General features: G+C 38.2%; 1 protein-coding gene across 1 annotated transcript in view; it reads right to left on the bottom strand.

Annotated features, from left to right (window-relative positions):
• Positions 1-21,152, bottom strand: part of PCSK2 (proprotein convertase subtilisin/kexin type 2) — a 274,524-nt gene that overhangs the window by 63,679 nt on the left and 189,693 nt on the right. The window contains exon 6 of the mRNA XM_033095229.1: positions 8,407-8,483. Coding sequence (XP_032951120.1) covers positions 8,407-8,483 — 77 coding nt within the window. The remainder of the gene's footprint in view (positions 1-8,406; positions 8,484-21,152) is intronic.

The raw sequence follows: 21,152 nt of genomic DNA, 5'->3' as shown, positions 1-21,152 counted from the left end.
ATTCTCATGTAAACAACTACCCCTTTTATTGAATTTCATCTCACCATCTTCTCATTGTTCTATTGCCATCTTGGTCATATGGTAAGCTTCCTTTTAGGGTGTGTGTGTGGGGGGTTCTGCTTCTGGACTCTCCATTTTGTTTCTTTGATCTTTTTTCCTCTCCCTATACTAACCATGCTCTCTCATAAGTATTATGGTTTTATAATGTTGTGATATCTGGTAGGCAAAGTTTCCTCACTTTGCTGTTGTTATTCATCTCCTTCTCTATTTTTCTTCTTCATATTCATTCTCCTCCCCCGCCACCTCCTCCTCTCTTGTTTTCTTATTCTATTCTTGGTCCTTTGCTTTTCTATATCAATTTTAAGATCATTTTGTCTAGTTTCACAGAAAAAAATGCTATTAAGACTTTAATTGAAATTGCATTGAATTAATAGATGAACTTAACATCTTTATATTGTTACATCTTCCTATCCATGAACTTAGTATATCACTCCATTCATTTAGGACTTCTTTTATGTATTTTCTAAATTTTATACTTTTCTCCCTATCTTTTCTTAGATTTATAATTATTTCATTGGCTATGAGATGCAGCACACTGTCAAATAAAAGACATGATAGGCCACATTCTTATTTTGTGCCAGGATTCAAGAGTATGCCATCAAAATTTCAGCATTAAGAATAATTTTTGCTGTAGGTTTTTGATAAACAGTGTTATCTTCAATTCATTAATTATCTTTTCAACTGTAACCAGGCTACAATTTATTCCATTTATTGAGATTTTATTCCAGAGGCCTTATTTTTCAATTCCAATGAGTTCTTTTTCATATTCATATTTGTTTGTGTTTCCCATTTCATTTATTTTTCCTTTCAAACAGATGTTTTCCATGCATTTGCAACTCTGAGCAAATGTGCAGATAAAAAGTATGATGATTAATTTTATGTGTCGACTTGGCTGGGACACAGGGTGCTCAGATATTTAGTCAAACATTCTGGGTGTGTTTCTGTAAGGGTGTTTTAAACATAACTGTTTAAAAGTCTTTTTCAAGATGCCACAAAATAAATTTTATCTGATATAAATTCATGTCCTGTTTTTTATTTTGTTGAATATATTTTTTTTCATATATTTTAGAATTTTGGTTTGTAGACTAATGTTGAGTTGGAGATATTTTTCTCGCTTCTTTCTCTGTCTTCCTTTAGTCTCTGTTCCTGACTATTGATCCTACGGTTGTTATAATTGACTTTTTAGTTCTATATCCAACAGCCACACATTATAATAGCATTTTAGGGCTCTGGATTCACAAACATAGTGGGAATAAGGCAGATTCATTCAGCAAGACAGTGGGCAGCTTTGCCAGGTTCATGGGCATGAGGCTGTCTCTGTCCTCTAGTCTCTAGTCTCCTTAGGTCTATGGATTCTTAAAGAAATGAGGTTCCACAGTGACCAGCTAGAGTCTTTTCAGCCATATCTATGTAGAAAGATGCTGCAATGTCGGATATATTGGAGCTGAGATGCAGAGATTACTCAGCTAGTTTGGTATCTATCATGAAAGATGGCTAATGTTTAATGAGTTCTCCAAGGTAAGATTTTAGGGTCTCAAGAGTCCTGGTTAAATAGGTGAGAAAGTGTAGCTGCTTCTGAGGAAAACTCCAAGTCTGCTGGCAAGCACCTAGTGCTTTCTGGAGAAGTAAAGAGGCTCTCCGTCTTTCTGAAGCTAGATGCTAGGCTTTTCAATTTTCCAGATAGATCAAGCTCATGTCATGCATGCACACTATCTTTGGATATAACTCCTCTTTCAATTAGCAGTGCAGAAACACAAGCACCAGACTCTTGCCAGAAAGTTTAACCTGGAGCTGACTGTTATCTAGTTTCTCACAAAAGCTCAGATGAAAGAATGGATATTTGAGAAAGATGGGTGAATGGCCAGGCCATCCATTTACTCCTTTGGCATAAATTCTCTTCATTTTCTATCTAAGGAAAACTTTGTCTTAGCTCCTGTCGAAATCTCTTCACTGAATTTCACAGTTATATTTGCTGCCATTTGGCAGTGCCTACCATGTGCTATGCTGTGTACCGAGTACTCTGTATACATCTCTAGTACCTCATATAAACCTTCAAGATGGAGTTTTACTCCCATTTTACAGAGAGGGGAAACTGATTTAGTGATCAATTATTTCATACCAAGTAATTAACAGAACACTACATTTTTCTATCATAATCTACGTATTTTTCTCCCTTAAGAAAAGAATTACTTGTACCTGAGGACCATAAAATCCCCCTACTTGGCATGCATAACATTAGTTTCCAAAGTAGAAATGATTATACACAGATAATTCTTTCACAATCGATATAATTTTCTCCGTAACTCCCAAATCTGTGTTATGTCTATTTTTTTTTTAGCTGAAGGGAAAACTTAAATAATAAGGACTTGTCTAATTCATGTAGGGGACTAGAAACAAAATTAAAAACACTTTTTTGTGTGGTATTTCTCCAATGGCTCAGAATAGATAACAAAATTAAACTCTGTTGGACTTCACTGTGCTCTGGTTTGAATAGAGAGAGGGTGTATTGCGACAGCACTCTTTGAAGAAATATTGGCTTATCGGGGATGGTAGTCCCCTTCTTATCCATGGTTTCCAAAGTTTTGGTTACCCACTGTCAACGATGGTCCGAAAATATTAAATGGAAAATTCCAGATATAAACAATTTATAAGTTTTAAACTGCATGCCATTCTGAGTAGCATAATGACATCTCTTACTGTCCTGCTCCATCCCACCTAGGAAGTGAATCATCCCTTTGTCCCTTGTATCTATGCTGTATACTCATACACGCCCCACCCATTAGTTACTTAGTAGCCATCTTGATTATCAGACTGACTGTAGTGGTATCACAGTGCTTGTGTTCAGGTAACACTTATTTTACTTAATAATGCCTCATCTACATAACTTTTATTCCAGTATACTGTTATAATTTTTCTATTGTAGTATTAGTTATTGTTGTTAATGTATTACTGTGTTGATTTATAAATTAAACCTTATCATAGATGTGGACGTATAGGGAAAAAAATCTAGTATATACAGAATTTGGTACAGTCTGTGGTTTCAGGCATCCACTGGGGGTCTTGGAATGTAACCCCCTTGGATAAGGGGGGACTACCATATTCTCAAAGCTCACATGAAAGAAAAAGTTAAATTAGGTATTCAAAAGCAGTTTGAATTTTATTATCCAGGAGGTGATTTCAGAATTATCTATAAAGACAGAAGGGAAAGATGTTTGTCTATTTCTAAACCATTAAGTGTCACTAGGGTAAAGTATTAGTTTCCATCAGTGTGCAGCTAGCCAACCACAGAGAGCCATTTTTCTCACATGTCCTTCTTTGGCTTGTCCCATAGCATTCTTCAAAATGAAATATGACTTTTAATAAGGAAAAAAAGTTAATCACTGAAAATCTTTCTCATTTGAAGGTTTTACTAATGCTATCAATCAAATGAGCTCACATGGAGATAAATGTCCCTCAGCATCCATTTCTTCTTCCTCATTCCCCTCATTTTGGTTGCTTGAGTAATAAATGTCTTCTCTCTTCCTGAATTTATAGTAAACTTTTTGCAGCCAAGAATTGCATCTAATACAGAATCTCTTACTCTTTATGGCCTAATAGATAGAGTGTGCTGCACCCTGTGATGCTCCATAAATATTGCCGATGGCAGGGATGGCAGGGATGACATTTCAGTGGTGAATGCTTGTCAAGAAAATGCTATGCAAGAGGGAATTTTATGGACAGCAGCGCAGTAACGGAATACAGATCTGCAATGCATCACCAAACATTGACCTAAACCCAAGCAACACTGCGTGGGTTGCAAATCTTGGAAGAAGCAGGAAGCTCTAAAACGGACGTATGTCAATGCCACTCAACATCTTGGCATAGCTGAGAAGGTATGCCATCTATCTATCAACCAGCTAATCAATCTTTATTGAATGACAGCAAGGAAAGAAAATGTGATGCGAGGTCCTGATATCTCATAGCAACTCAGTTATATCTGTTTTACACATTATTGGTACTCATTAAATGTGTATTATTTTCTACCATTTTACAATTTGGGTTATTGCTACTATTTCTATTATTATTATTAATTATTATTATTATTTTTTACTTGACAATTTGTATTTCTCCTTTACAAATTTCTTAAATGTTTCAAATATATACCTGAAGCTCAGATACTGCATGTAATTATTAAATGATTCACAGTAGAATAAATATACTTGCTCTGCTTAAAAAGGAATAATCCTACAAAATCTAATTAAGCACAGGGCAATAAATTTTAATATACATATCCACTAAAAGCAGTTTGCATATGTATGAAGCTTGCTTTCATAGAGTCCTTGGTTTGGAGTTTTAAATATGTTCTTAAAGAAATATACACTTGAAGGAAAACAAGTTAACAGATAAGTGCAGAGGGGATGATACTATGGTTCAAGTGTCAGGAAAGCCCAAGAGAGACACGCTGCTGTTGAACTTGGTTTCCCAACCAAGGGGAACATTTTATTTACTTGCTTGAGAGTACCCCTTGAAGTGCGCTTTATTTTCTACTTTTCACTGCGTTGAGAACACTGATGGAGAGCCGCTGCCTTTTCCTGTGCACCAATTGCTTCTGAGAGGTAACTGGCCTTTGTGGCAGGCAGTGTGTCTAGAATAGCAATAGCAGCAAGCCCATTGCTGGTCAGCATCAATCAGCCTTCTATCAGACTTTCTGTGAGCGCTGAAACAAGTTCTTCGCTAGTCCCAAATCTGCTGAACAGGGATGGGGCATCAGATATGGTGGTCAGGCCCAGAAGAGAACAGTTCAAGAAACTGACATATCTTTGTGGCTGCACAGGTGGCCAGAGGCACATGCTAGATTGTCAGCAAACCCTGCCAACAGCAAGTGCTGGTCTCAAGGCTCTGGAAGCAACATTCTTTGTGCGATAGAGGATGATTCTCATCTATGCCTCTGGCCCAGTTTTCTACCCAACCACAGAATCTCTGCTTCTTCTTGCCACTAGGAACCTGTCCAAACCTTTCATTCCCACTCTTCCATGAAGCCTTCTTAGACTGCTACCTCATGCACCAGTCTCTAAATCCCAGGGCAGTTATCCAGGCTTGTGAATATGTTTGCACCTCCTGACGCCCCTTTTTCGCCTAAATTGTATCCTTACCCTGGAATACATTCTCCCATGACTCTACCTATTACCTTCATTAAAATCCTAGACCAAATGCCATCTATTAAGGCAGTGAATGTAAGGACTTCCTCACTAGTGTCAAATCCTGTCTCCACTACTTTTTAGCTGTGTGACCTTGCACACGTTAATTAGCCTTTCTGTGCCTCAGTTTCCAAAATGGGAATAATAATGATAATGCCTATTTCAGAGGGTTATGATGAAAATTAATTGAATTAACACCATTTAATAAACACTTAAAACAGTGCCTTAAACATAGTAACTGCTTAATAGTCATTAGCTTTCAATTTTTGTTTTGTTTTGTTTTTAGCTTTGGCTACACTTAGCACTGTAGTGATTTGGGCATCTGTTGCCTCCTTGTATGACGTTGCAAGTTCCTCAGCAGTTTGCACACCAAAACTAATAGTTTCATGAGTACCAAACTAAAGCCCAATTCTGTTTATTACCCCTTTTAATGCCCTACAGTTTTAAAATTTACTTCTTACTATGGAAAATATTGAAGATTTACAAGAGAAGAGTGAAATCTCATGTACCCATCACCCAACTTTAACAATTATTGACTCATGCCCAATTTTATTTTCTCTGCACCCCCAGTAATTGTCCTCCCTCTCATTCCAAACCCTAAGTTATATTGAGGAGAATACCAGGCATAATTTTTCATCCCAGAGGGAATTGTTAATAAATGTATCCTGCACTCATGGGAAGGAGGCTCTATTCAAATTCTCCTTGTCCCAAGCAGGAATTATCACCAGGACAGACCTAACATTTCAGGCTATGGACCCTCCCAGTGATGTGGGCTTGAACTTTGACCCACCTTCCTCCCGTGATCATTTATAATAATAGTTACATTTTGAGGGGCCATGATTTGAACCATGGCACCATCCAATCTTTGTAATAACAAGCCATGGTGGATGGGGATCTGAGAAAATGACTTGATAACTGGGAAAAGTCCTATTTATTGGTCAAAGTAGACACTGTGTCTTGAGTCACTGGCTCCTTAAGAGGTAAGCATCATGCTTGTCTGACTCACTATGACTGTGTCTCAGGCAGTTGGACACTTGGGAATTTTTACTGTTGACAATGAAGAATTTCATTGCACTAAGCACTAATTAGTTTTGTTAGAAGATTTTAGCTAGTTTAAAATTGTACTTTCAAGAACACAGTTGCAAATGAAAATATTTAAGATAAAAATCATCATCATCTCCTTTTTTTAATTGAAAATTTATTGGGGGTGACAATGGTTAGTAAAATTACATAGGTTTCAAGTGTACAATTCTGTAATATAACATCTATATATCACACTGCGTGTTCACCACCCAGAGGCAGTTCTCCTTCCATCACCATATATTTGACCCCATTTACCCTCATCATCTACTTTTTAAAAAAGAATAGTCTTATAGCACATCACACAGGAATGTTTGATATGCTATGTTTGACATATGTTTGGGGGAATGTTGTGTTGGGTTCAGAGAAATAAGGTAAGGGTGAAAACCATTTTGTTGGTTATGTTTTTCTTTCTAGATCAATCCATCAAAGATTAATTTAGTACCTACTAGCTGCAGAGAGATGGCAAGTAGCCGACCCACGTGTTGCTACTATCCTTTCTGAGGTCAACTGGTAATGAGTCCTACTGAAGCCAAGCACCCGCTCACGGTCCTTCTCAACAGTGTTCCAGACTGCAGTTTGCAATTATGAATCACCCCCAGCTTAGTGACATCTATTTAGTAATGTCACATTCCTGTGTCTATAAATGGTTTATTTATTTGCTATAAATGGTTTATTTATAGACCCTGTGTCTATAAAGGGTATATTAGGATCTAGGGTTATAAGTCAGGAAGGGTAAGGGACCCTAACATGAAGGGTAAGGGACCCTTCATGTCAAAAGTTTTCAGATGTTTTTATACATCCTTACTCGCTAAACATACACTTCCAAACATTGCATGATCATTTTAAAGATGTAGATGAAGTTGATAGAGAGTAAATTAGGTTATTTGACATCAGCAATCATCTTTTTAAAATGTTACAAATTTAAATTGTATTTTCTTCATTATTCTTTTCTGCATTTTCTGTAATTGCCAAGCCCCCAACCTGTGTGCCCTGTCTGCACCCTAGACATTCTCAGATCAACTTGCTAACTGTTAAGGACAGAGTCTAAGCTACCTGGTCCACTGGGGACCTGTCCCTGGCCAGTCGCTGACCATCATGATTCCTTTTGTAATAAAAATGATGCTTACAAAAGAATGGTACAAGTTGGAATTACAGGCCTTTATGAATCTTGGGTTCAAGTGTTGGTTTTGATATATACTGTTTGACCAGGAAAGTCACTCAATGTTTCTGAACCTATTTCCTTATCACCAAACTGAGAATGACAGCATTTGTTTTATGTACCATGAGTTTGTCATGAGAAGCAAAAGAAATGAGTAAAGTGTTGTCCACATAATATATTTTTATACCATTAATTGAAGTTCATATGTTCTCATAAACCTCACCTGAGAACATCAATAATAGGAAAGCTCTAGGTTTAAAAAGTATGGTATTCTTTGGTTGAGCAAGCCATTCATCTTTATTTCTTGATATTTCTTAAATGCAAACAAGCATTTAGGCAAGAATTTTACTTGGAGAAAAAAAGAAAGAGACTGCATTTACATGTTCAGTAGCCAAACAGGCTGAAGAAAATGAATGGACTGTTGGATAGTTTTATATGGTTGGATGCCAAGCAGTACTTCAAACCTCTGCCAGTTTCACTTATCATTTTGTTGAAAGGGGCTACATGAATTTTATAATGTTACAGTAGAAACACTTCAAAAACATACAGATGAAGACCTGTGGGGGCAAAAAAATTTCTCTGCAATAGTTTCAACCAATCAAGTGAAATCAGCATATTTTAAATCACCTCGTACTGGGTTGAGAAAGGATTTCTAATTATTTCTATTTTCTTCTATTTTTAATAAAGGATTAAATAATTCCTAGTTCAACAGAACAAAACAGTCAAAAGATAGTTCTAGAGGAGCATTCCGATATTAAAAATATCCAACAATTTAGAAAATGTTGCTGTAGAGAAGAAAAATCACAATACAATTTAGTAAAACATTCAGATTATTTTTGCTGGTGATATTTAAGCCTTAAAAACAAAACGAAGCAGAATAAAACCCCCAAACCTAAAGTCAAAGCTACCGCATGAGGCTCAGTTTACCTGTTAAACCAGTCGTCTGTGTATCGAGGGTAAGGATAGGGGTCGTTGCTACTGAAGTCATAACTCGCTTCGGCGTTCTGAAAAACACAAGGTGTCTCACTGTGTCAATAAAGCCAAAGGCACAGGCAAGAGAAAATGCTGTGAGAAATGACTGTTTCATGTTTATTGTCCCTCTCTCGTGTGTTGTGGTAACAGTCTGCTCTGGACCAGCTTTTGCAAAATGGTGACAGAGCTGAAGTGTGTCCTTAGGGCTTTCTATCCTCCCTTTATCCTGTTTTCCAGGTTTCCTCATCCTATCCTATTTTAAGTCCTCAAAAAGTTAGCAAATTTTAGTACTATGCTCTCTAGGACTGTCTTCATTTTAAGCTGTGTTACCCCTTGTGGGTGAATAGGATTCAAATGGAATCTACGGCATATATTAAGCTTCTTTGGACTGATGGCCAAATATTCTAGTTCTCATGTCACAAGTGAGATGACCTCTAGAGTTTTCTTGCTTTATGCAGAAGATTCACTTCCAGTTCCCTGCTTCAGATTGACTTAAAGCTTATCTCCTTTATACTTCTGGGTGCTCAAGCCCCTAATATCAGCCACAATACAACCTCAGTTATTACTCAATTTACTGTTTTGTTGACAGAGACGACATGAGCTGTTATAAAGTTAAAGCAGAAACACTTTTCAAAAAGATATTATTTAGAGCCTAATACATGCAGAGACTTTTCTAAATATGAGAATACAATAGTGACATCCCTGCCCTCGTGTAACTTCCAGCCTAGCTGGAAGATAAACATCTATCGAGTGATTAAACAAATAAAGATATGATTGCCAACTGGGAGTACTCTTAAAACCCACAGTATTCAATTAGAAGTTTAAATTCTATGCAATCGAGCACCTCCATTTCCCCCCACTGTCTTTCCTCACAGAAACGAATTACGTATTCACTTAAATTCTTTTGCAGTGATTTTAAGTTCTAATTTTTCTGTGAGGGTAAATGATCCACCACCATTTTATGACTGAAATCCATTGCTTCCCCACTGCTTTCTCTGCTTGCCCAGGGTTGCTGAGCTCCTGAAGCTCCTCTCTTCTCATTGCATTCTTCTCTCCTTTGGTTTTGAGATAATCAGAAAAGACCCCAGATGGCTTCCTGTCCACAGTGGACACAGGAAGCACTGGGTTAGACACTTATTGCAGATTGGGCATTTCTTGATTCCGTGGGTCCAGAGACATTTTCAGGAATTGTGCTCCTTTCTGAGGTAAAAAACTTGAGTTTGTAGCTCGCTCTAGTTTCTAAACATAATCTAATAGTAGCATAATGTTTTTAAGAGAAAATTAACTAATTCCATTAGTTTGTGTTTCCATTTGTTGGATGACAGAGTTGTAAGTATCACAATTGTATTACTAATTTATTTAAATGTTATGCTTGGGGCCAAAGTAATTTGTTTAAAAATTTTTAATTCTGAATTTTTTAGCTTTATTGGGGTAAAATTGATATACAAAAATTCTACACATTTATGTATACATCGTGATGAGTTTGGGCGTATGAGTATGCACACACGCATGATACCATCATCACCACAACCGAGGCACGAAACATTCCCATCATCTCCAAAAATTTGCTTTTGTTTGTGAGTGTGTGTGTGTGTGTGTGTGTGTGTGTGTGTGTAGGTATGTGTGTGAGTTTTGGTAAGAACATTTAACACGAGATTTATCCTCTTCATGTATTTTAAAGTGCAGAATGTTCTATTGTTGACCATGTTGTACCGCAGAGCTTTAGAACTTACTCATTTGCATAACAGAACATTTATACCTTTGAAAAACAATTCCTCATTTTCCCCTCCCCCAACATTCTATTCAATATTTGGACCAGTCATTATACCTTGGGTCATGAATATATCTATCTTTGATTCCACAATCTAGGTTTTCCTTCAACACCTGACCTTTAGAGAGAACATCTTCCTGTCTCCACTGGCCATAATTATCAGCAAGTCCTCAGTTCTGCTCCTCCTCCATTTAGAGCCCAAACTACTTGCATTTACCTTTAAAAGTTTAATTCTCTATCTGGTCTATAATCCCTGTCTTTGGGAGACCCTCTTGAATTTGGCATTTTTTTTTTTCTTTTTTTCCTTGACCTTCTTGAGATATTTGAATCTCAGTTCTTTTGAGGGATACTATTCTGAAGCAGTAACTTATTATGTTCAGTTACCCCTAATTTTCCCTGAAATTTTGAGACAAGAGTAGTCTTAGGCAGAATTGGTAGGGTAGGAATATCAAGAGAAGCCCAAGTTAATATTTTTTCTTTGGGGTTTCAAAGTTGAAGTTGAAATTTAAGCAACAGATTTGGAAGACTATTTGCTAAGCCTGATTTATTTCTCCATAGAAATTAAAATTCCCTGGTCTAACATGAGTTGGATAGAAAATTCAGCATGAGTAGCCATTGTGGGGTCCTCGGAGGGACCCGAGTGCTACCTATTTCTTCTGAGCTGTGTTCTTGGAGTGGGATGGGGGTGTGTTGGAATGTCCAACTTCAGAGAAGTCTGGGACTCATCTGTGGACAGGGACACAAACATGCAGATTAGAAGTGGCTCTATGAGGCATCGTAGCCAAGGGGGTTGGAGTGGCCTCACTGTGCATTTCCATGACCCTCAGTATGGAGCAGGGAACAGCAGAATATTCTGAGGAAAGCTGAGATTAGTGAGAACATGACAGTGAGAACCAGCTGGCCTAGAAATGTCTGGAGTTAGTACAATGATGACACAGGGTTCAGGCAGGATCTGCATGAACTGATTTGCCAGTAAGCATGGCGATGCCTGGAGCAGGAGATCCTGGAGCAGGACAGAGGATGAGACACGAGCACCAGGACCTGTGTTTCCCACCCCTTCATGCTGTGTTCATCCTTTGAAGCTTGAGGGCAATTCTGGAGACATAAGGGTGGGGGGAAAACATGAGTCAACCAAGGTCAAATTTCTACCATCAGTGTAATCAGGCTGGCAGATAGAATTAAATTCAACTAGAGAAAACTCAAATCAGAACTTTGTGCACCTTTCTGTTTGCTGCCTGAGCAATTGACCAGTTTCACATGTTTTCCAGCCTGGCTCACCTTTCTGGCTTATGATCATTACCTGTGGTCTGGGCTGAGGCTTTCTGGTGCTCATTCCTGATTCTGGAGAAAATGTCTCGCTCTGAGATGAGTTAGGTTTTGTGGGAAAAAATAGAGAGTTCTGACAGCAGAACCATTAGCCAAGAATCCACGCAACTCTGAGACCACTTTTACAACAAAAAGAAAGACTACGTATTGTCTGGGGTCAAATTGACCTTTGAGTATTGACGTATATGGTAACTTAGAACTCTAAGTATTTTGTTGTCTTTACAATTAGTTTGATGACTAATGCTTAATTCTTTGCATAACAGACTATACTTAGTATTAAGGAAAGAAAACAGTTGTTATTGTTTGGCTGAATGTTTTCTAGCTAAAAATCAAATAGTTTATGGCAAGAAAGAACAATGAACAATATTTTGCAAGCATTCTGCTTATACTTTTATAGCCAAAAGCGAATCATTTATTGATTTGAATTACAATGTTGCCTTCCATGAAATTATTTGTGTAAAGGAATAAATTAAACTGGCCTTGAGTGATCCTGGAATTTTCTAAGAGAGCCATTAACATGGACATTTTGGGGGAAGTGGTGTCTCTGTAAATTTAATGCTCTTGTCATCCGAGGTTAAGCCAGAAGTTTGTTTTGGTTTTCACTCTTCTAAAACTTCTTCCTAAAATTCATTAGCTTATTTTAGTGCTTTAGAAAATACTAGGTGTTTTGTGAACATAATTTACTCACTGATGATTCAGGATCAGGATGATTCAGAGTCATCCTTAAGAACGTGAATTATCTTTGTACTATCACAAGGAAAGTGAGAAGACTGGGCTGAACCCAAACTGAACTCAGGGCTTCCCTAGAAGTTATTTCTGGAAGAAATTTCGCTCACCTTCTTTCATAAGAGTTGAGTGCAAGGGAAAAAAAATCACCTGTGGTATTTAAGAATTCTAAGGCTTAATTTGTGAATATTTGAATGCATAGTAAGAAAAAAACTAGATTAGCTCTTATCAAGGAAATTTAATAATTACGGGTGTGGCCATTGTTTGTACTGTGCACTTTTCAATCAGATGGCCTGCCTGCACACTAAGAAAGGATAAAGGACTTACTTATTTTCAGGAAAACTTCTGACTTTTTAAATCCGAGGCACTGCATTTGGGCGGCCATCAGTGGCACTGTCCAACAAATGGCACACATCAGGCACGCCTCACCATGCAAGCTGGTGATGAACTCAGTAGTAACCAGGCCCATTGCTTTAACATTCTCAGAGAAGCTTCTGAGATCCTTGAGACTGAACCCAATTCTGGCACTGCCAGCTCTACCCCCAAATCTGGAATATAATGCCTCTGTGACCTGTGGGCTTTCCTTGCTGGGATGCACAAGGCAAATGCGTCTGCAGGCATCAGCTTGGAGTAAGGAAAGGAAGAGAGGCATTAAAGTCAGACAGATCTGGTTTTGAACCTAGACTGGGCTTGGAAATTTTCTTATTTTTCTGGAAACTGTAGTTTCTTTGTCTTTAAAATGCAGATGATAAAAATGTAACTACTTGGCTGTTGTGAAGAAAAAACTGAAGAAATAGATGTAAGCTGGCAAGCACATTGTCGAACAAAGTATGGGCATTCTCTCACTTCTTACTTCCACTTTTGTGTCCTTCATTTTCTTTGATCACCTGTGGCGAGGGTGACAAACAATGCCTACAAGCCAAATCTGGCCCAGCACCTGTTTTTGTAAATAACGTTTTTTTTTTGGAACATAGCCATTTCCATTTGTTGTCAGATTGCCTATGGCTGCTTTCACGCAACAGCAGCAGACAAATAGTTGTCACAGAAGCCAACAAATCTTAAAATATTTACAATATTTTGTAGAAAGTATTTGCCAACCCTTGACTGACATCCAGGCCTCTTGGGCCTCCAGGCTGCCCTCTGATAGCCTGGGGTCTACATTAGAGCATGTCACCCATCCTTGTCTTCCTGAGGAGCCGCCTTTGCTCTGAGAAATGCCTGTCCCATGTCCCGTTCTAGGTGGGCTCTTGCTGCTGAAAAGCAATCTGATATAAACTAGCCTCACTACATTGCTAGGAGTTTGAAGTGTACCTCTCCTGGTTTTACTTCAATCAAACATGGGTCAGAAACTGGTGCTCAGCCTGCTGAGGTGCCCACAGAGTTAGGAGAGAGCCCCACCACTGCTTCTACCAATACCCTGCTCAGCCCTGGTTAAAGGATGCTCCCAAATGCATCAACCCTCTAGCTCTTCTGTCGTTCTAGCTACAGTGCTGTGTCTGTTGCTGTGGTCAGAGCATAACCTTTGGCAGAGAGTAGCAGGTGTTTTTGGTAAACAGCCCTCGGCATGCAGAGGTAATCGTCCAGTTAATATGGGTACATATAGTGTCTGGTACACAAGGCCTCACCTGTCTTTCATTTTTAAATGAGATGCTGCATCAGCATTCTGTCAATACCAGGCTTTTGTGATAGGCCAATATGTTTAATATGGAGGTCCACTGGTGTGACTGAACAGATATATTTAGAGCACTGAGGAGCAAACTCTGTGGTCTGACTACAAAATTAGGATAATGGTATCTTTAATTAGGGCTGCCATGTATAGCCGAGCAGGTTGTGCCTGGCATAAGGGTGCATGCTCAAGGGAAGCAATTGGGAGCTGCACAGGACTTGCTAAGTCACGTTCCCTAAGGCGAGGCTTTATTTTTATTTATTATTTTTTTTAATTAAACATTTTTCAATTTTTCAATTACAATTGACATAAAATATATTACTTTCAGGTGTACCTGGGGTGGGACTTTAAATAATAATTGGTTAGCCCAGAGGGACTACACTTTTCTCATTTGTCTGCCCAGAAAGGGGCACATTTTCTGATTTGTTTGCTCAGAGGGTCTGGTCTATTTTGCAATTTATCCACTGATGGGAGGCACTTTTTTCAATGTCACACAAATGCATTATGTAAGTACTAGCATGTCTGTAAGACATGGCAAGAAATAGGTCTCTCTAGTTAGTCACATGTAAGCTCAGACCTCAGAGAAATTGTACCAGGGAGACAAGATGTCCCCTGTGAAATGTCAAGTAATACCGGACTTAAATAGTATCTCAAACAATAGGTTTATGATCATGAGTACAGCAAGACATATGATTAGTTGACAGTGTAATTCCATAGCTGTAGGAACTCAGAACCAGAAAGTATATTGCATTCGTCCCTTTTTTCTGGCTTGCTACTTTCCCCGAAGGCATTTAACCAAATAACCAAGCTAGGAGCTGTGTAACAATATTAGCTGAAATTGCACTGTGCTCATGGACTAATGAAAGAGTAATGAGCTTCCCCAGATAGACTCTCAAACTGCAACCATATTGCCCCAGAACAAAGCTCATCTGTATGGAAACTGAGCAGCAAAAGAGCCCCGTTTATTCGAGTCTAAAGAATTTTGCTACTGCGCCTACTTGCATCTAATATGGTCATGGCTGAATGTTCCCAACTGTGTCTATTTTGATTTTCCTCAAATAATTCTCCCACATGCACTGGTTTAATGATAATGTCAGCTTACTTTTGACTGAAACCAACATTAAGGGGATTTATGTCTATATTAAGTCTGGCTGTAAAACTTAATGAAATTTAACATTTCTTCAGCACTCAAAAAATTTTTAAAAAGATGCATAGTCATAAAATTGTTTGCAATCTTTCTTCTATACTTCTAAAATTTCTACAATTGTGTATTTTTTCCAGAGACAGTATTCTCTGATTGTGGATTTGACACCTCCTACCATCACTTCTTCTTGCTCCTGGAAATTCCAGCAACTTCTCTAAGTCACTAGTGCACTCTCTAGGTAGGAGAAACGATACAACACAGTAGCCAGCCTGACAAGTATCACCATGCCCCAAGCCATGCCCCAGACTAGTGGGCTTTGTATGTTTCCCAAAACTGAGCAGCTTCATTCTCTGGCTCTCAGTGTTGCCCATATCAGCATATTTGAGAGAGGTTCTAAGCACTAAGCATACGAGGAGATAATATTAATTCTTAATGGTTAAAACAGTGCCTTAAGTTAATAGAATGCCTTTAAGTTTTTCTAAAGGAGTTTAAATTCTCTTATTTTATTTAATATTGTCCAAAAGCCTGTAGGGTAAAAGAGCAGATGTATTGAAGGAAGAAGTGGGGCTATGACTATCTCTAAGACACAGTCAGGGCAGAACTTCTGGATGGCTTCTTTAGAGTTATCTCTGCCTGCCCAAGGCTTCTTGGCTTGTCTTGGTATTTAGGAGCCCAAAGAAACCTGTATTAGGCTAGACTGAGGCCAATTCCCATGCATAAATTTTAATAGCTGCCATAAAAGTGTCAATTCTTGGGGCTGACCAGATGCATTGAGGAGAAGCTGACACTCACTGTAATTAATCTTCAAGAACTGGCCCTAAGACAGGGTCCAAAACTTGTTCAGGAAACATTTACGTCTTTATTTTCACAAGCTGCCAACTCAAATTTAGCATTTCCTTCAATTATGGATGTAGACTGTAAGCCACAATATTATAAGCAGTAGCTGTGAGTTTGTCACCAAAATATACTTTCATATCATATTATAGTTGCTGAAGATGTGCTGAAATATCTCGTCTACTCACTTTTACTTGTCACTAGATTTTGTTATTTAATGCACTATTAAAGAAACATACATATTACCACTTCACAAATGTGTATTTTTAACTTTTTGATAGCCATGTGTTAATATAATTGCTTTCCTTGGTTATCCTATGTACTTTGTTTTATGTATTTAAAATATTGTTAGAATGAGGGAAAGAGGCACTTGTGTACTTGGGAGGTTGGTGTGTAAATTGGTGCAATCTCTTTGAATAGAAATTTGGCAATATTTATAAAAAAGATACACAGACTCTCTAACCCAGATTCCCAGCTCTAAGAATCTGTCTTAAAGATACATGCTTGCCCATATGTGAAAGATTTGTTTTTAAATGCATTTATGACAGCATGATGGCAAAAGTGAAAGACTAGAAACAGCTTAAGTATTCAACATGGGGAATGACTTAAATAAATGATGGTGCACTCGTGTGACGTGCAACTGCAGCCCTGGCAAACGATGAGATATGAGGCCTGTGGGGAACGCCCTCCCAAGAAATGTTTTAAGTACAAAAAGCAACATGCAGAATAAAGTGCATAGTGGGTTCTTATTTGCATAGAAGAGAGGGATATACTTGATGGGAAATGTGTGGACTATTTCTGGAAACATCAAAAGAGCCTTTTTATAGTGATTTGCTTCTAGGGAAGGGCATGGGGTCTGGGGGAGAAGGAAGACATAGTTTTCATTGCATGTAATCTTTTGTGTAAAAATTTTTTTTGCCATAATAATAACAAATAACGTATATTGAGTGCTTATTTTGTGCAAAGGACTCTTTTAGATGCTTTGTATGCATTAGCTCCTCCTTATCGTGTCCTTATATAGTAGTACTCTTATTATACTGTCATTCTATAAGCAGGGAGACTGAAACACAGAGAGGTTGAATATTTTGCCCAAGGTCACACAGATGAAAAGACTCAGGGATTTAGACCAGGCAGTCTGACTCCACAGTCTGGCCCCTGAGGCCTCTCACTTAACTGTGTAACTCTGCCTCTCTGCATTAAAGTCATAACCATCCCACTCTATTTCTTGTGTTGTTTAAAAGAGAAAAACAAATACAAATGCAAATAAAAATAATAATTTAGTGGATTTATTCCTTAAAATATATATAAAAAAAGTCAATGGTTCATTCTTTTCAAATCCAACTATATAAATCGAGCCAATAATTTAGCCCCCACACTGGGACACACCTCCTTAAAGAGCCAGGAGCACATCTCCTACTCTGTATGATCCATCCATTTTTTAACAGCATTGTTTTATCTCGTGAATTCTTTTATCCAAGTTAGATATAATGCTTTTGAGACCTAAACCAGCAAATATGCCTCCAATGAGAAAGCAAATTCCTCTGTTTTCAACAGCAAGGAACAGCTTGTTCCCTTTTTCTCTGCTGATTATGTTGTTTATCTTAGAAGCAGGACTTCTTTTGTTTTTTTTTTTTGTAAAAACAAACATCACACGGTATATGAGACAAATAACATTGATGACTGGATTCCTCAGAAACTGAAATCTTGGAAATACTTCCTTTTTCCTCTTCAGTACTCTTCGTGGCCCTTAGGTTTCCGAGTACAGTTAAAAAAATTGTTGGCCGAGAGTTGTGTTCCATGAGGTTCTTGCATGTGGTGCCTTCAGTAACATGGCATTGCAGGGGCAGACTCCTATTCTTGTAAAAAACTCTTCCAATCCTTCTTATTATGCCAATGATAAGTCTTAATTAAGTGCTCCTGTGTCTTTAATACCTCTCAGTTCCTTCCTCACCTGTCTTTTTAACTGACAGAGAGAGGCAAGCATTGGCAGGCAGCAGCATCCAGCTTGACTTGTTTCCATTGTATTTATTTTGACAGTTACTTCTATTTATGTCAAGGGATGTTGGCTGTTTTCTATTTGAAATAGTGATTTATAGTTTCCCTTTAAAATACATTCATTTAGGTTAAAAAGTGAGCCAATTTAAGGAAACATAGTAGGTAAATAATAGCACTGATAGCAAAAATGGTGATAATGTACCATGACTGGTGAGTGTTTGGGAAACACTGCAGGAAAGCAGTGGTAATATTTATGGCTTTGACTTCTCCAGTTATCAGCAGAGTCAGCCTTAAGAGTGAACTGAATATCTATACCGGGGATCTGAAGAGAAAAGACTTTTTGTCCTCAAATCTCAGTCCTGTCACTTGCCATTTCAACACTATGGCTTTAATCCTTTACATTACTGTTGGCCTTCAAAACGTTTTCATTCATTCATGCATTCAGCAAATCGATCGTTTGTTTTTTCATTGTTGAGTGCCAACTATTTGCCTGGCAAGTCACTATTGGAGAGGAAGATGCCCTTAGCTGGGTTATATTGCCTTTAACCTTCATGAGCTAGTACGTTAGTTATGGACTGACACCCAAGTTTTCAATGCAGTTATCAGCTAACAGTGGTTCTCAACTCAGGCTGCTCAATAGAATTGCCTGGGGAGCTTTTAGAAATATAAATACTTAAGGGACCCCTAGATTCTGATTTAATTTATCCAGGGTGAAGTTTGGGCATCAGTAGTTAAAAAAACAAACAAGCAAAAAACTTCAGGTGACTCTGCTATATACCCAAGGTCAACAACCACTGTGCTAACTCATATTGTGGCCCCTTTGCTGCTTAAAATGTGGTCTATGGGCCAATAGCACTGACATCACCAGATAACTTGTTAGAAATGCAGAATATCAGGCCCCACCCAGACTGGCTGAATCTGAATCTGAATTTTATCCAGGGGATTTGTGTGCGCACATTGATTCTCTTATTTGTAAAATGCTGCATGGAGCCAGGTTTCCCTTTGGCTCTTCACTTTCCCTCTACATAGCCATAATCTCCCTGATACAGTCTTCTCCAACTTTTCCTTTTCCCCCTTTCACCTAAACTCTTTGACAGGAAGGAAAAGAATTTGTTAAGCCAGTTATATCTTAGCATGAATAAGTTCAGTACATTGTCCCTCCCAATAGTGTTTGTTTTAACAGGCAAGAATGGATACTGGCAAAAGCTAAAGAACTATCTCTAACAGTAGAGATTGAAGGGAGTGTCAGGAATTTCGTAATGTCTCTCAGACTGAAGTTCTTCCTATGGAGAAGATCAGTTCTGAGAACAGATTTGTCACAATGGACTCCTTTTGTTCTGAAGGAGAGGCCTGATGAATAAAAAAAAGCAAAAGAAAACAAGATAAAATATATGATTCTTATGCACAATCTTATTGGATTCTCTGTGCTTCTGGAAAGGAAGGGCTTTGGGGGGATTGATTCTGCAAGAAAGAAGAGTAAAAGTTCAGAGTGAAAGCTTTTCTGCTGTTAAATAAATTTTGATGCATATTAAGGTTTGAATTCTTTTGCCACCTGCTGCTTAAAATTAAGCTTCTGTCAAATACCTTAAAAATACACCCAATTATAGACAAATTAATGCCAAGATGCTTTAACAGTAATAGGAGTTATAACATTTCTTTTAAAATATGTTTATAAAAAAAGTTTGTATTTTAATGCATGCTTATTTTTATACCCTGATTCTTTCTTGAAAAGAAATGATGTTTTCTATTCTAATAAATGAGATAGTCAAACAAAACTTAACAATATAGTAAGATATAATTTGGATTTAGTGAAAATGAGGGTGCACATGGATTACCACGCATATGCTGTAGTTCTGTGCTCAGTTAATTCTTGGCTTTGAAGCCCAAATTTGACCTCTGTGAGTATGGATGCTGCTTGAAGCTAATCCAAGCTCATGACCCAGTCCACTAATTGGTCAGCTCTCCCAGCCCTGTGCTAATTCCGTTGGATTTCTCCCCTTTCGCAGTCGCCTTCACTGCTGGAGTCCCTCTATGCGCCCCCCCCCACCCCTTGATGACAAAGTTGACCTTGAATGAGTTGGGTACAATCTATGCTGAGCCTTTATCACTTCATTACTCATCACTTCAGGAGATGGTAAAAGGAATAATGGCTAATTTCAGGTTGAAGGAAAAGAAAACGTGGATTTAAGAAAAGTAGTTGAATTTAGCCTCATACCTGAATAAAAGGGCAAGGAGAGTGATCACATAGGGTGACCACAGGGATACACTCTGGGACTCAGGACAGAAGGGGTGCAGCCAAAGGATGGACTTACAATTGGTGCTGTTATGGAACTCGCCCAGGTGGCAGATTGAAAGGGTTGGGAGTAGCTGGCATAAAAGACAATTCAAGGCTGATTCTTATAGTTCCACAAAGACTGAGTGTGCTGTCAAGGCCCTGCAATAGCAACTGTGTAAATCAGCACAAGGAGAGAGAGAGAGAGACACCATTCTGAAAAGGAATCACAAGATAATGTAGCAGCCAGGATCTAAATTTGTGTTGTCAAGGTGATGAGCTGTAAGTCAATTTGTGTTTCCCTCTCTTTTGACTGGGTGTTCTACGATGTTGTAGTGATAGATGCTCAAGGATTCTTCACCTTTGCTTCTTCTGTGAGTATTCTGCTTGCCTTTGGATGGCTGCTGAGGTCAAGGCCACTACCTTTGATTCCAGATGTTCTGGGAGAGAGGGAGACAGTAGTTTATGGCCCATCCCCGTGCGATTGATTACACAACTTCAATATCACCTGTCTCTCCTTTTCCAGCCCTAAAAATACCAAAGATGAGTTCACTGATAGCTGAGTCACCACATCAAAGGGATTGTTGTGTCCGAATATCAGTTATTGGAGACTTAGTCTTAAGCACATCTTATACAATACATTTTCCTCCTGTGAAAGGCATAGCGATATGAATAATAAATATATTGCACAGTGGTCTATTGCCATTACATGTCTATATATACATATGTAAGCTTTATGTATAAATCACATATGTATATAGTTCAATACAAATTGTGTTCAGTTGAGCCTCACAGCAGTTTTGGGAATTGAGTATTATAACCCCCATTTTACAGGTAAGAAAACTGAGGTTCATGAGGTTATGTATTTGATCAAGGTTTTCAACTGAAAGTGTCTGAGTTAGTACTGGAAATTAGATCTTTTGACTCAGACTCATTCTCTTTGTACTGCATGGCATCCACAGCTCTT

This window comes from Rhinolophus ferrumequinum, chromosome 23 (genome assembly GCF_004115265.2).
Source record: "Rhinolophus ferrumequinum isolate MPI-CBG mRhiFer1 chromosome 23, mRhiFer1_v1.p, whole genome shotgun sequence".
NCBI lineage: Eukaryota > Metazoa > Chordata > Mammalia > Chiroptera > Rhinolophidae > Rhinolophus > Rhinolophus ferrumequinum.
The sequence above is the reverse complement of the archived record's forward strand: the minus strand, read 5'-3'. Positions and strand labels throughout refer to the sequence as shown.